Source organism: Erpetoichthys calabaricus, chromosome 5, assembly GCF_900747795.2.
Source record: "Erpetoichthys calabaricus chromosome 5, fErpCal1.3, whole genome shotgun sequence".
Classification (NCBI taxonomy): domain Eukaryota; kingdom Metazoa; phylum Chordata; class Cladistia; order Polypteriformes; family Polypteridae; genus Erpetoichthys; species Erpetoichthys calabaricus.
The window spans coordinates 234,638,154-234,655,043 of record NC_041398.2 but is presented as its reverse complement, the minus strand read 5'-3'; the positions used below and the strand labels follow the sequence as shown (position 1 = coordinate 234,655,043).

General features: G+C 38.9%; 1 protein-coding gene across 5 annotated transcripts in view; it reads left to right on the top strand.

The window, feature by feature from the left end:
• The window catches only part of gria2b (glutamate receptor, ionotropic, AMPA 2b), a 185,614-nt gene that overhangs the window by 153,623 nt on the left and 15,101 nt on the right, over positions 1 to 16,890 (top strand). For all 5 annotated transcript variants that reach the window (XM_028802665.2, XM_051928137.1, XM_051928136.1 and 2 more), the window contains exon 13: positions 15,833 to 16,080. In XM_028802665.2, the coding sequence (XP_028658498.1) occupies positions 15,833 to 16,080 (248 nt within the window). The remainder of the gene's footprint in view (positions 1 to 15,832; positions 16,081 to 16,890) is intronic.

Sequence of the window (16,890 nt, the reverse complement as noted above, 5' to 3'; positions counted from 1 at the left end):
CGTCAATCAAAGCTCTCCAGCTATCAAGAAATACAGTTACACAGCGCTCTGAAGCCACGGCTGAGGATTTGACCCAGCAACTTTGTAAGGATATTGCGGACTGCGAGTGTTTCTCACTGCAATTAGATGAGTCAACAGATGTGAGTGACACAGCCCAGTTGTGCATTTTTATTCGGATGGTGTTTACTGATATTAACTGCAAAAGAGGAGCTGTTAACCATACTGCCCATGAAAGAACACATGCGAGGAGAGGACATTTTTCAGTCTTTCAAAAACTTTATCGAGAAAACCCAACTCTCAGTGTGGAAATTGGTGTCCATCACCACGGATGGTGTGCCCGCGATGGTTGGCTGTTCGAATGGATTTATTGTCAAGTGCAGGGAGGATGATGCTTTCCCCGACTTCCTCAATTACCACTGCATAATACAGCAACAAGCGTTATGCGCAAAAATGCTCAACGTGAAAGAGATCATGGATGTGGCAACAAAGATCGCCTCTTCTATTCGCGCCAGATCTCTTTATAGATGGTTGTTCCATGCACATCTGGAGGAGGCTGACTGCAACCACTCTGAGTTGTTGCTACACACTGACGAGAGATGGCTTAGTCGAGGGAAATTCCTGCAAAGATTTCGAGAGCTCTGTCCGGAGATTAAGGAGTTTTTCCTTGTAGCTAAACATGCAGAATACAACAAAATAAATGATGACCAGTGGCTGCTAGACTTGGCATTTTTAACTGATGTAACCAACATGTTGAATGACCTTAATGTAGAGCTGCAAGATAAAGACAAAACCGTGATCAATATGATCAGCTCAGTTAATGCTTTTAAACGTAAAATGCTACATCTGTCCTCAAAGTCGCAGCGCCATGATTTGGCAAACTTCCAGAACGTTGCATCAGAGCTGGAGATGCAAGGGAAGGCGTGTGCACAGCTTGACAGTGCATACTACACAGAGCAGATTGAGAAGTGTCTGTCAGAATTTGACAAACGCTTTCAAGACTTTGCTTTACTTTGATCCAGTCGCTACATTCATTTGCTACCCTTTTCGGGAAGATGCTGAGGTTGATTCACTCGCATCAAAAATTGCAACACTGTTTCAGCTGAACTCGTCTGAAGTGGAGGATGAGATTTTGACACTGCAAGCTGACATTCAGCTGAAGTCCAGGGCTCATGGACAGTTCTGGATCTTGCTCACAGAGGAAAAGTACCCCAACATGAGGAAATGTGCTACCTCCTTGACTGCATTATTCGGCTCCACTTATTTATATGAATCAGCCTTGTCCCACATGAAGATTATTAAGTCCAAATACCGTTCAACCATGACTGATGATCATCTGGAAGTGTGCTTGAGGCTGGCTATCAGCAGCTACTGTCCAGACTATGCATCCCTGGCTGATTCCATTCAGTGCAAGTCATCAGAGTAAGGTAAGCACAAAAAATGGATTGTGCAATAGGGGTTCATGCAGTTATGTTTACATATATTGTAGATTAAATTCAAATTCAATTCAAAAATATTTTATTTATTCCAAAGGGAAATTAATAATAATAATAATAAAATACTCAATATATTTATAAATAAATATATGTTTTGCATTTTTATAGTAGATAGGTAGATCATTTTGACTTGGTCATTTATAAGTAGCTCACAAGCTGAAAAAGTGTGGGCACCCCTGATTTAATACATGAAAGGAATGACAATTGATAAAGCATGGAGAAATATATAAAGAAAAAGGCAATTTTCTTTTGAGCAAGTTCAACTAATATATAGCAGAACCAGACACACATATTAGAAATCACTCGCAAAGACTTTACTTGCAATGTGTGTTGAAAAAGAATCACTACGGCTTGTTTCCAAGAGTCAATTGAAGCTGATTGTAGCACCTATTACAACATCTGGGTGCATCATTAGCCCAGGGCTTAGTTTCTTGTAATAATGCTAACACCAACCCTCTCACACCACAGATAATTGACGTTTGATCCAAGGCCCTGGACGGTCAAAGATAATATTTTAAGGTTAGAAATAGAAGTAAAGAGGAAGATATTGAAATAAAATATTGAAACATAACACACACACAAAAGGAGGATGCTGAGGAGTTGACGCCTGGCCGTCGTTTTCCCTCCCGGTGTGCCAGACAAATAAAAAAAGTAAATAAAGCCATAGATGCAGGGAAAATTTACCCACCCAAAACCAACAGAATAACCCCAGGAAGAATCAAAATTCCAATCAAACATTAAACAGCAAGTAAACCCCTTCACACTAGCACCCCTAACCCCACTGGCCCTGTAGGCATAATTCCCATGCACTCAACACACTTAAACTGTACTAGTTCAGCAAATGCTTCCAGGTCATCCCTGATGCACATTGTGAAGACATATTAGGAGTTCAGAGCTGAAAATAACAATATACAGAAATATATGTTAATAACTGAACAAAAGCAGACAACCAGAGAAGAAGAATATTGAAAGACACTGCACCTGGCCCTCAGCATTGAAGGGACCCACTCTAAACAACCTGGTGAGCCCCAAACTGTCCCCAGAGAAACGGTGAAAATTCACTGGCCTCCCAGAAAGCTAAAAAAAAGAACAGATATTAAACACATATAAGCTAATTATATTAAGGAAGAAAGTTTCAGAAGACCCTGGCCAATATAATAATTGTGGAGCGGTCCTGTCATAAATAAATAATTAAAATAAGTTAATCTTGTTGGCAATCCTCAATGCTCTTCAAAATGCCACAAAATGAAGGACCAATATGAGTACAAGCCCACCTGATTACACAATTGAATAAAGGCACCTTTGGCTTGGAAGTTATCAATAGAGTCATCAACTTTGGATCATCAAGGATCACATGCCGTGATCCTTGGGTCAACTTGAGACAGACAGGATACATACAGGAGAAGAGATGGTAGACCAATTCCATCAGCATGCTTTACTACTGGAGTAGGTAAACACCTTTCCAGCTTTAGCAGTAGTAGGGTGGAAATCAGAATGAAAATAAATCGGTTGCCCCTCGTAAGAGAGAATTGTGGCTTTCCTTGCCACTCTCAAAATGAACTGAAGATCAGCAGAATTTAAAAACTTCAGAATCACATGCCTCAGATGAGAAGGTTTCCTGGTTAATAAGTATATCCACTGGCAAAGTTCAGTTCATGGAGAGAATCCTCTAAGTTTGGGGAAGAGATCACAGCCTTTCCAAAAACTAAATGGTCTTCACGGCCTTTAACATTTTCTTTGAGGCCAATAATATTAATAATATTTTTCCGGTTTCAGTCTACCAGCTCGATTAGTTTAGTGGAGACAGATGTGATCTGATGCTGCAGGGATTGTATTTTGGTGTCATGAGAAGTCACTTTGTTACCCTCCTTAGTGTTAGACCCGAGCGTTACTCGGGCAGTAAAACCAGTGCTAAAAGAGTTAGTCCAGAGTTTCACTCGGGCAATGGGACACATGCGTTTCATGTTAGACTGGAGGATTACTCGGGCTGTAAAAGTGCCAACAGCATCAGGCCTAAGAGCTACTCGGGCAACAGTGTAGACACATCTTCTCCTACTCTCAAATGTGAATCATAAGAAGTGCCTCTTATCAGCATTGATGACGAGGTGAATCTGTCTTCAGGTAGTGAAATTGAAATGGTGAATTTGAAAATGACACTCGCGTCACTCATGCATGTGCAGTGTGCTGTTCATATTATGATTATTATTATTTGTATCATTATTATACTTTCTACACTTCTGACTTTGTACTGTTAGTTTTTGCATGTTTTTTAGCAGAAAGATGAGATTTAATAAAAATGTAATTTTTCAAGCCAAAACGTGCAACACTTTTTTCATGTGTTTTTGAGAAAAAAAATGTAATTACAAGGGGCTTAATCAATGACCTGACCTTCTTAGATATTTTTTCTGTTCCTTTTTAACCTCATTGACATCCCACTGAATTACAGCACTATCTTCCCTGTAATTCAGTCGTAATGTTACATTTTTATTTTTGACATACATCTCTAAGTCTCCGCATATGGCATGCATTGCCACATTTTCTTTAGCTGAGGCCTCATCTTAAACTGGCTTCTTTTTCTGAGGGCTTGCAATTTGAGAGTGGAACCTCCTAACCACTATGAAACATGGCCTGTCTGCGTTGCATGTTAGTAAACTAGATTAAAATCATTAATTAATTAAAGAAATGACCTGTATGAAAAATAAATCAAAGACACTTTAATCATGGATCAGCTCTGAGCAAGGTTTATTTCAGACACACACACAAACCCTTCAGTGATCACCCGACATGTGTGCACTATGTATGTGGCAGGTTTCTTGTTATAAGCTTAGACATGTAGTTGAGTTAGCAACATAACACAACTAAACGAGAAACAAACTTTAAAATATGTAAGAACTAGGAGGCTTTTAAACATCAGTTAAAGATAACCAGGGAGACAAGCTAATTATAGTCATGTACTATCAGGGTAATTACAGCCATTCTCTGTGTAACATCTTTGTCTGCTCTTAATATTTTGATCTTTAACTTAAGACAAGCAGCTTCTTTTAACACAAGTAAAGACAAACATGATCTACATCTCATGACATAAGTCAACAAATCCAAACTTTCTCAAATTTCCCCACAAGCAACCACCTTATCCTAGCTGAGGGTATGCACAGTTCCAATGATTGTTTTCCCAAATAGAAAGCTGTATATAAATACTAAAAGACATTCAGACACATGTAGAGTTAATGTATGAAAACATTTTCAGACAGGAACGAAACATTTTTTGTTCTTGTGTGAATGGCACAAATTCATTTCTCAAATTATTTTCCAAAGCAATCCGCAGAGAAGGTGAGAAGGAACTGCATTGTGTGTTTGTGGACATAGATAAAGTGTATAACAGGGTGTCAAAAGAGGAGTTATGGTACTGTATGAGGAAGTCGGGAGTAGCAGAAAAGTATGCAGAGGGTGTTACAGAATATTTATGTGGAGAGTGTGATTACGGTGAAGTGTGTGGTAGGAATGACAGCCTGGTTCAAGGTGAGAGTGGGGTTACAACAAGGATCAGCTCTGAGCGCTTTCCTGTTTGCGATGCTGATGGGCAGGTTGACAGATGAAGTCAGACAGGAGTCTCCGTTGACTGTGATTTTCGCGGATGAAATTGTGATCTGTAGTGAGAGTAGACCACGGGTTGAGACAAATCTGGAGAGGTGGAGGTCCTTACTGGTGAGAAAGGGAATAAGAGTATCAGTAGGAGTAAGACGGCGTACATGTGCGTGAATGAAAGGGAACGTGGTGGAAAGGTGCAACTACAAGGAGCAGAGGTGGTGAAGGTAGATGATGTGGAAGGAGATCTCCGAGGAAGACGGGAGTAGTTCAGTCAATCAGCTTTTATTCAGTCACAGATGAGTACATGGATTCATGCTTTACAAAGCAGAAGAGCACATTTCACTTTTTGGTCGGCCTTTTTATGTATATATTCATTTTCTCCCTCCCCCTTACTTATGAAACATCACCTAAGCATTTCATCTTATATTGCACAAATCGGCCAACCATTTCTTTTTCTGTGTACATGTCCTAATGAAGAAACAGTCGTCTTTATCTTTTTAATTTTTTCCTGTGTCTAACAGACGCACTCCTAAAGAGGAAGTTACTCTAGGTCAGCTTACTTCACCTTGTCTTACGACAGGCGCCTGTATTAATAACTTTTTACTATAGCAGAACAGCTTTGCCAGCTTTAAACCCTTCGTAGCTTGCAAGTAGTTTTTTGCAAGTAGTTAAATTCAAATACTTCGGTACAACAGTCCAAAGCAACGGAGAGTGCGGCAGAGAGGTGAAAGAAGAGAGTGCAGGCAGGGTTGACTTGGTGGAAAAGGGTGGCAGGAGTGACTTGTGATACAAGAGAACCTGCAAGAGTGAAAGGGAAGGTCTATAAAATGGTGGTGAGACCAGCTATGTTGTATGGTTGCAGACAGTGGCACTGATGAAAAGACAGGAGGCAGAGCTGGAAATGGCAGAGGCGAAGATGCCACGATTTGTACCGAGGGTAGACAGAACCATGAATGAGTAAATTAGACGGATAACACAGGTACAACAGTTTGGTGACCAAGTGGGAGAGGATAAATTGAGATGGTTTGGGCATGTGCAGATGAGAGATGAGGGTTATAGTGGGAAAAGCATGTTGAGAGGAAAAGAAGGAGGCCAAAAGGGAGGTTTATGGATAAGGTTAAGGAAAATGTGAAGGTAGGTGGCTTGGCAGAAAATGATGGAAAAGGCAAGGATAGATGGAGACGGATGATCTGCTGTTGCGATCCCTAAATGGGAGCAGCCAAAAGAAGAAGAAGATTTTCCAAAGCAAAACCCTGAGAATTCAATTGTGCGTGAATCATTTAGTTTATCTCTATGCTCTGCCCTGACCACAGTGACTGGTAACATACAAAAATACACAATGCAATGCAAGTATCTCAGTAAAATCATTTAGAATAGGCCATTAGCATTATGAAATTCAAGTGGTATCTGATCATTTTAAAAAGGGGGAACGCTATATTTTCTTTAGATGATTTTGTTGACACTCAAATGCTGTTGTCAGATCACCAGGGGCCTCATGTATAACGCTGTGCGTAGAACTCACACTATAACATGGCATAAGCACAAAAGCGGGAATGTGCGTACGCACAGAAAATCCAGATGCAGGAATCTGTGCGTACGCAAACTTTCACGTTCTTCCACTACATAAATCCTGATCAGCGTGAAAAGTAACGCACGTGCACGCGCCTTCTGTCCCACCCCAGCTCCTCCCAGAATTATGCCTCTTTGAATATGCAAATCGATATAAATAGCCTTCTGTGAAAAGACAATGGGAAAAACACGGGGGAATATATAAGAATTTCAGCGAATACCAAGTGGAAGCAAAGGAAAAACGTACTATTTGTAGGTTTAAACAGTAGTATAATCAACAAAAGAAAGTTGATCGAGTGACATAGTGTCAGAGAAACTCGAGCTCAAGTTCACAAAGTCGCACAGTGCCCGAAATAAAAAAGTTGTCACATAGCAAAGTCGGCGTGAAAAGGCAACTCGTAGCAGACCGTCTGAGTGTCATATGAAAGCTTATTAGGGTACAAACTGTTCCTGAAACACGAGGTCCGTACAGGAAAGGCTTTGATGCATTTTGCCGTGGCTGAGGCAGCGTGTACTTGAAACTGTATCCCAATAATTCTCTTTCCGATCAGCTGCTGCTGTGATTTCCCACTCAGATACAGTGATATAAATACTCCGAGTGGTGCAGTGAGAGTAATATGGAAAAAAATGATCTGCTGTGGCAACCCTTAACGGGAGCAGCTGAAAGAAGAAGAAGATGCAGTGAGAGTAACAACGCTAAAGCAGTTATGGTATTTGGAATACTATGGCTATTCCCTGGACCATTATATTGCTACAGGTTAATTACAATCAGATGCATTACACTAATAAACAATATGCAGTTAATTTCAGTGTATTTATAAAGCCGCGTCAGGAATGTGGGTCTAAGAAAGAAAGGGTAACCACACAGGAACAGTAGCACTGCTTTGACGCTGGGTGCCGCCAGTCTGCAAAACAGAGCAGAGAAATTGTGTACGCCAGGGTATGAGGTACCGTGGAAATGTGCGTGGCTTTACGTCAAGTTTAGGTTTTATACATTGCGATTTGAGCATGGATACATTCGTACGCAACATTTCTGTGCGTACGCACCGTTTATACATGAGGCCCCAGATGTTTTTATGATGATGGCAATACAAAAAAAAAAATTTTGTGCACAAACTGTCCTGAGCCCCCCATTAGTCCAGGGCTCCAAAAAAATGCCCCCACCCCCCAACCATGTTGCTGCACTACAAAATGAATAAAACGAATTGGGTCCTTGAAGAAGCTCAGCTAACAGAATAACAAGTAAGCATCTGGGCAAGGAACATTTTTCAGGCTTCTAAAACTACTTTAATTCACAATGTTGAGACGATAAAAAGGGTAACTAATTGGTGTTAAATTGTACCGATCACTATACTTGTGCCCACTCATGAAACATCCCCTGCATTTTAGCAGATATGGGATTTGACCAAAAAAATGAGCTGACTGCAATCTTGTTATCTGAAAAACATAATAAATATGGTAATTTATAGAAAGCCAGGAGTCTCACTTGCACAGTAGGTTAATTTAAATGTGAGAATAGATGGTAAAAGAACATAATTAGAAAACGGCACTTATTCATAGTCTGAAAATAGCGGTTAATTGTCTTATTGGCTACGGTACTTCAACACTGAGTTTAAAATATTGTCACCATATAATGAGCATACAAGTGCAAATGACACTAGCTGAGCTGCTCTTTAGCATAAGTTGCTTCCTCCTTTGCTTTTCTTCATTAAGTTTTTTTTTTTATTAACTTAGGAATTGTTCAAGCACATCATAACTGTTTAATTGGAATAAATGGATGTCCTATAACAGCCACATACTGTTAGCAAGAAAGCAAATTACAAAAAAAAAATATGAATAGATACATTGGATTCAGAAAATATTCAGACCCCTTCACTTTTTACATATTTTGTTATGTTTCACCTTTGTGCTAATGTCATTTAAATTCATTTTTTCCCACTCACCAAACACTCAAAACCCCAGAATGACAAAATGAAAACAAGAGATTAGAGTCTGTTTGAACAAAAAGTATCAAGCTTCCTAGCACTACCTTGTGAAACCCCTGTATTAAAGTAAGCTGATCAAGTTTTTTTCAGCTATAATTAAAAACTATCTACAAAATGGTATTAAATCTACCCATCTACGGTATCTATTCCTTAAACTTAGTACCATGTATACTCGCAGATAGGTTCTCTCACAGGTAAGTCAGGACTTGATTTGTCTGGGAGTTGATTTTACTCTTTAATTGCTGGTACTTTATGATGTCGGTCGTATGAGTTGAATGCGGAAAACTCACGCTATTGGTCCAAGAGATTATGATATGCTAACACCCACCCACCTGAGAGAGTAACCATGGAGCACACTGCCTTTTTTTTCTATGTGGGTGCAGCAATGCGTTGTATCAGTGTGTGCTCCTAACCTCTCTCTCTATTGTGGCTATGTGTCCACACGGTAATATCCAAACTATTCCGAAGTGACATTTGCACTGATTTGTGTTTTTTGTACCTCACACCCTCATACACCTTTATCGTAAGAGCATCCCTTATCTACGATGAAACGTTCGATCAGAAGAAAATATGAAGCTGGTTTTAAATTAAAGTCGCTGAAGTGGCGAAAGAAATCGGTAACTGCACTGCTGCAACAAAATTCGATGTGTCTGAGAAACTGGTGCGAGATTGGAGGAAGCAAGAATATGTAAAAAAAAAATTGTGTCGTATTTTTGAACGGGCGTATAAGTCGGGGTCTGATTTTATGATCGATTTTTCGGGTTTCAAGACATGACTTATATTTGAGTATATACGGTAATCAATAAAATCATATTAAATTTCTCAATTAGGAATAGGGTTACAAATATAGTCATTTATTGGAGGAGACAGCTGGGAGCACCACCATGCCTCCCTGAGATAAAATTAATAGAATTAAATATCATAACAGTGAAATGTCTTGCAGACAGTCACAACAGGAGCAGGGAGCATGAATTCACTGAGGCTTGCCACTTATAGATTTTAAAGCGACTACCCGAAAAGTGTGATTTGTTTTTCTTTTCTCTGACACACTTGCTTGCTTACTGCCAAGGTTACCTAATAAGAGCAACACTAAAGCATGTGGGTTCTACAGTCCTTACTGTCTGCATTAACCATGCAGCACTCTGGGTAATTCTGTTATAGGGATAGGCTCACATATTGCATATAGGTCACATCGAACTCCACATTACCTTTAAGACAAGAATACACCAACACATTTCCAGTTTCCTTCTGCTTGTGTGTTGTATTTTTAGCTAATTTTTATATCAATAAAACAGTTCTTGTTAAATTCATACCGGAAAAAGAATTTTCAGTGAATAGCGGTTGATCTGGCATAACACTCACTATGAAGATCAGCATTACATACAGGTACTCAGCCAGGGCTGTCCCATTCAACTGTGGCTGCTACAGCTCTGTGACATCATGCTGGACACACAAATTATCATAGGGTGCTGGGAAAAAAAAGCGAATTTTCAGGAAAATATTCGGCAAATAAGGTAATTGGCGAACAAGATAAAATTGCTGGGAAAAATGCTTTGGTGAATTTTGCCTATCAACACTAGACAGGAGATACAGATGTCTAGGAAAAGTGTTAGCTGAAATATTTGGCCAAAGGAAGCTGGAACCTTTTTAGCATCACCCTCAGTTTGATATCTAATCCCTGGAAGATTTTAGGCATTCTGAAGTGCGTGCAATGTGTAGTTTTACAATTTTTACATACCGTATATGAAGTTAAATGTTACTGGTTAATTTCTTCAGAAGTTTAGTATGTGGAAGAGAGTCACAAAAACAGTGGGTGTGCCAGCCAGGCCACCCTGTTTAATTGTGAGGCAAAAGAAAAAATAATAATATTCAAAGAAATAAACAGGTGCAAGGGGGCGCTAGAAAGCTTAAGCAGCATTTCTCTTATAACTGATCTGACTGGGAGCTCTGTCCTGCTGAAGGCTCGGGTCACAAGTGAGATGCCTCCTTCCGGGAATGGCTGTTTTTTATAGTATCTAGAATTGGAATGGGCAGGACTTATGGAGGTGATGGGGGTGTGGTCAGTCATCCTCGTGAGTCGTCTTCTCAGAGATGTGGAGGAAAGAGACAGAACAGTTAGCAACAGCATCCCCTCTCGCTCCAGGGTGGTACTGTACTCCAGCACAGAGCTGGCAGGGTGTTCCTCAGATGCACATGCATGCCAAGTGGTATTTTCTCATTCATACCTCCAAGGAGGGCATTTTAATTTCATTAGTTAATAGTCTTTACACCTAACAGTTCCAGATCAGTCTTATAATTTGGTTTTGCTTTAAATTCTTTTTCACATTATGTTACTTTTTTTCCTGGATATTCTTTTTCACTTTCTAGTTTTAAATTACGCAGAATCTGTTTCTGGTAGCATTTTAAATTATTTTGTTTAAACATTTATATTTTATGGCGTTAATTCTTTGAGAAGCCATATTGTTTCCTGATGGGATGACATGAAAGTACATCAGCGGTAATTAGGTGTGAAGGTCCTTGTTCTCCGATTATTGTAGGGAGTGCATTTTCTTGCCAAAGGTTCTCCCAGTTGATCCTTTTGACTTTTCAATCTACTTTTAGGCTTGATAGATAGATAGATAGATAGATAGATAGATAGATAGATAGATAGATAGATAGATAGATAGATAGATAGATAGATAGATAGATAGATAGATAGATAGATAGATAGATAGATAGATAGATAGATAGATAGATAGATAGATAGATACTTTATCAATCCCAAGGGGAAATTCACAGCAGCATACTGATACAAAAACAATAATAAATTAAAGAGTAATAAAAATGCAGGTAAGCAAAGACAATAACTTTGTATAATGTTAACGTTTACCCCAACCAGGTGGAATTGAAGAGTCGCATAGTGTGGGGGAGGAACGATCTCCTCAGTCTGTCAGTGGAGCAGGACATTGACAGCAGTCTGTCGCTGAAGCTGCTCTTCTGTCTAGAGATGATACTATTTAGTGGATGCATTGGATTCTCCATAATTGATAGGAGCCTTTTGAGCGGCCATCACTCTGCCACGGATGTTAAACTGTCGAGCTCCATGCCTACAATAGAGCCTGCTTTCCTCACCAGTTTGTCCAGGCATGAGGCGTCCTTCTTCTTAATGCTGCCTCCCCAGCACACCACAGCATAGAAGAGGGCACTCACCACAACCGTCTGATAGAACATCTGCAGCATCTTATTGCAGATGTTGAAGGACGCCAGTCTTCTAAGGAAGTATAGCCGGCTCTGTCCTCTCTTGCACAGAGAATCAGTATTGGCAGTCCAGTCCAATTTATCATCCAACTGCACTCCCAGATATTTATAGGTCTGTACCCTCTGCACACAGTCACCTCTGATGATCATGGGGTCCAGGAGGGGTCTGGGCCTCCTAAAATCCACCACCAGCTCCTTGGTTTTGCTGATGTTCAAGTGTAGGTTCCTATACTCCTCCTCCTGTCCATCCTTCTCCTGATGCAGCCCACGATAGCAGTGTCATCAGCGAACTTTTGCAAATTTAAAGGCAAATAATACACACAAGAATAAAGAATAAAGGTGGATACACACGTAGAATAAAAGGCAAATAAAAAGGAAAAATATATCTTCTCTAAACTTAGCTTTTCTTGAGAAACTTTAGTTATTTCTGTACATAAAAGTTCTTTACTTCTCTTTCTATACTTAAAGATTCTTAAATTCTTATATACTTAAAGATTCTTAGCTTCTTCTTCTGTACACTATAAGCGTACGGTTCTGCACTTAAATAAGTGCTGTTTTCTTACAAGTTACTTCACACACCTGTAGGCACAGTTTAATACCATGTGCCCTCTACACCTTACACATGGCAAGGCTGGTCACTAACTGAGAATAATGTTTAGTCAGAGCTGTTAGAAATGGCAGGAATATACCAATTCAGTTCTACTTATGAGGGCTATAGGAACCTCCCACCGATTATGCATTGTCATCTAGTAAAATATTTATGAATCTTATGTAACTATGAAATGGCTATTACAATGACGACTCTGACAGTGTAGTCAAATTTGACAGCAAAGGCATTAGAGAAACCAGGAGGTGAAATATATGAACAAAATTGAAAATGAGTACAGGGAATTTGCAGATGTTGCTTTGTGCTGCAAAGAGAAAGAATAGTATAAGGCTATCAGGAGTACAATGGAGGAGGGCCAGAGTCTGACCAGAATGTCTGAAGTGGGGGTATGAACAGTGATACAGCCAAAAGGGCTGGAAAATACTTTAAAGGATTTGAACTGGATAATGGTGTTCGGGAGAGGATGTATAGGCAAGGTTTGACACAGCCAAGGAAATGGGCAAGACCAGACCACCTGTACCCAGGTGGAAACAATTAGGCATGTGTTTTGGGAGTGTAGGTGGACACAAGTAGTGTGGGTGAATGTGGAAGGATTATTGATAATGGTAAAATATTCGGTTGTTTTATTGTTTGGTTTAATTTTGAAAGGAGAGGGTCTAGCAGGATAGGGCAGAAGTTCAAGTGAAGCCTTTTTAATATGGCTTGTAATTAGCCTGGCAAAGAAGTAAGTGCATATGCAGTGCCAGGTATATCGTGATAAAGAGGTTTGTGGTCAGAGATGTGTAATTGGTAAAAAAAATATTTTGGAAATGGAGCTAGAGTGGAAAATTAAGGGAGATATTGAGAAGTGGGGGTTCACAGCAGCTAAAGAGAGCTGGAAGGGCTTGTGGACATTGGGGAATGGGAAATATAGCTTTAATGAGAACTGAGTTAAGATCCAAACTATAAGTGTGTAGCATGGATGTTTGGTCCAATGTTTCAGACTGATTATGGTCATCAATTAAAAAAATGAAAATGGGAAAATGACTGTTCCTTAACAAAACTGTTTTTGTTGTATGGGTTAATGAAATTTTTGTGGATTGTATGTTGTAATGTGTAAATAAAACTTAATTTTGCAAAAAAAAAAAAATAGTAATTTCAAATGAAATATTATTACAGTTTCCACTTCATTAAATTTCTTGCTCATTTTACTCAATATTTACTGTTATGGAAATATTCCATAAAGAAATAAAGAACAGACTTAAGTCATTGTTACACACGAACTCCAAAATGGACATCATTTATTTACTACCAATTGGTGGAGCCCGGATGTGATCTTGTTGAATGCAACATCCATCCATCCATCCATTATCCAACCCGCTATATCCTAACTACAGGGTCACGGGGGTCTGCTGGGGCCAATCCAATCCTAGCCAACACAGGGCACAAGGCAGGAAACAAACCCCGGGCAGGGCACCAGCCCACCGCAGGGCAAACCCCCACACACCAAGCACACACTAGGGACAATTTAGGATCGCCAATGCACCTAACCTGCATGTCTTTAGACTGTGGGAGTAAACCGGAGAACCCAGAGGAAACCCATGCAAACTTCATGCAGGGAGGACCCGGGAAGCGAACCTGGGTCTCCTAACTGCAAGGCAGCAGTGCTACCCACTGCGCCACCGTGATGCCTGAATGCAACATGGTAGAGTGAATAAATCTAACAGAATAACTTCTTTTATCAGTTAGGTTCATTTACATATACTAGCTAGGAAGTATTTCAGTTATACCAATTAGCATATAGGTAAATGGTATGTTCTAGTAACACTCCATTGCCATTAAGTGTCATGAAAAGTTCTAAAACAGTTCATCTTCAAGAGTCATTGTAATTCCTGGTTCATTGAAATAAGACTTCTTATATGAGAAACTTATGAGAGAACAAAATATAAAATTAAATATCAGATGTGACCTCATTTTCTAATTCAGATGTTCAGGTTCAGATGTCAAGATGTCCTAGTTAAAGAGGCAGGCAGTTATGAGCACATTTCCCTTTACAGTACCTAATAAAGTGTATATTGTTGTACAGAAAAATTGATTGTATTATATAGGGTGTCCCTAAAGTCTGGACACATAGGCAAAATGCATATTTTAAATCTTAATACATACTTCGCCAGTCTCCTCACTCACTCACTCACTCACTCACTCACTCACTCACTCACATCCGAAAGCCGAATGTGTAGTCGCCTTCTGCACAGCTGCCCGAAAAATCTTACAAGACTGACATCGCGACAGGCGGCGGATTTACGGCCGCGAAAATTCAAAGAGAAAGGCGACTACGGCCGTGAAAATTCAAAGAGAAAGGCGACTTCGACCGATATCCAAACCCCAACATCACGGGAGGCGGCAGATTTATGGCCGCAAAATTCAAAGAGAAAGGCGACTTCGATTAAAGCTCTAGAGGCCTGAAAGGTGATTTCGACTACAGCTCAAGGCCTAATTACGCATTCATTCAATACACCTATATCAGGTTTGTGGTGCTTATACTTATTACTATTCCACTTGTGCCCATTTCATCTTACGTTGTCAAAACGGGCTCTTTGTCTGGTAAATAAATATGAACAATATTTTATTTAATTGAAATATTAATTAATAACGTCTTCAGTGTGATTTTTTGGGGCTAGGGTAAAACTTAGCCATGACAGTTTCTTTCGTTTCATCAGATTCCCTTAGTCATCCTGAACGGGGTTTGTCCATGACACTGCCTGTTTCTTTAAACTTTCTAACCACCTTCACCACAGTGGAAAAGCCAATTAGGGCCCTTCTGGGATGACATGCATTACAATCAGCTGCAATCTTTCGATATGACCATCTTTCATGTCCACTAAGAAGTACAAGTTCAATTCTTTCTCTTTTCGACAAACTCATATTTAATCTGTGGGGTAAAAAAAATATAGTTAGTTATAAATAGTGCTATTTCCTATGTGCCCTAACTTTAGATAGATAGATAGATAGATAGATAGATAGATAGATAGATAGATAGATAGATAGATAGATAGATAGATAGATAGATAGATAGATAGATAGATAGATAGATAGATAGATAGATAGATAGATACTTTATTAATCCCAAGGGGAAATTCACAAATTTAGGGACACCCTGTACTGTAAAGTACTCCAATGAGTGATTTCCTGCAGTATCATTATAGTGAAGTGTACATGGAAGTGTTGTATGGACCATTCTATGCTATTTTTTTTTTAAAGAAGGGATAATGAAAGGATGAAGGATATTCATGTAAAGAAGCATTTAACTGACAATGAGAGTTTGTGTGTTTTCACTTTCAACGTAACTTTTTTTTTTTTTAATTGTTTTGCAGCGATCAAAAATTGCACTTTTTGATAAAATGTGGACGTATATGAAAATTGCTGAACCATCAGTGTTTGTAAAAACAACTGCAGAGGGCGTCCACAGAGTCCGAAAATCCAAAGGAAAATACGCTTACCTGCTCGAATCTACGATGAACGAGTATATTGAACAGAGAAAGCCATGCGACACCATGAAGGTTGGAGGGAACCTGGACTCAAAGGGCTATGGCATCGCAACGCCTAAAGGATCCTCATTAAGGTGGGTGGAATAGTATAACAATGTGTCCAATGTTGTTATAGTATCCCACCTACCCTGATGTATCTTTGATAATATGTGATGGTTTGTATAAGGAGATGAGGTAATTTAATAAGATAATAGTTAAAAACTAAAAATTAAAAATAAAACAATTAAAATAATTGCAATAAGCAAATTATTTTAATATTTGAAATATTTAAATTATTTAAATATTTTATACAAAATTTTATAAGTTATTACTGTTAATTATAAACACATGATAACAAGAATGATAAAAATTAAGAACAATGCCGCATCCCTTTTATCCAGACTTACACAGGTTTCTGTTTTATTTTATTTTATTTTATTTTATTTTTTTTGTTACATATATTTATTTACCTATTTTTATATTGTCTTGGCTTTTTTCATGTTTCTACATGCTTTTATTACATGCTTTTATCTTGCTGCTTTTGTATTTTTTTTAAATACATCTATTTTTATACTTGGTTAGTTTGATGGATTGCTATCTCAGGGGGTCTACTTTTACAGATTTAGGTTATAAAAGTGGGGTTTTTTGCAAAAGAAAAAATGCATTTTTTGATTTAACCCTAGCAGTGCTGCTTGAATCAATTAAAGCAATGAAAAAATTGCCTAATTATGTCCATTGACATTACTTTACAATTTTTATGTTTAGAATGAAACTGCTAAAATTCTTGACTTTTACATAAAATAATCACTGGTCCTCTGCACTGCTTGGGTTATGTTGGGAAGGCTGCATGCAGTTTTTCAGATCTGCTAGTCAGTTTTGAATTTTTTTATTAGTAGCCTTAAAAT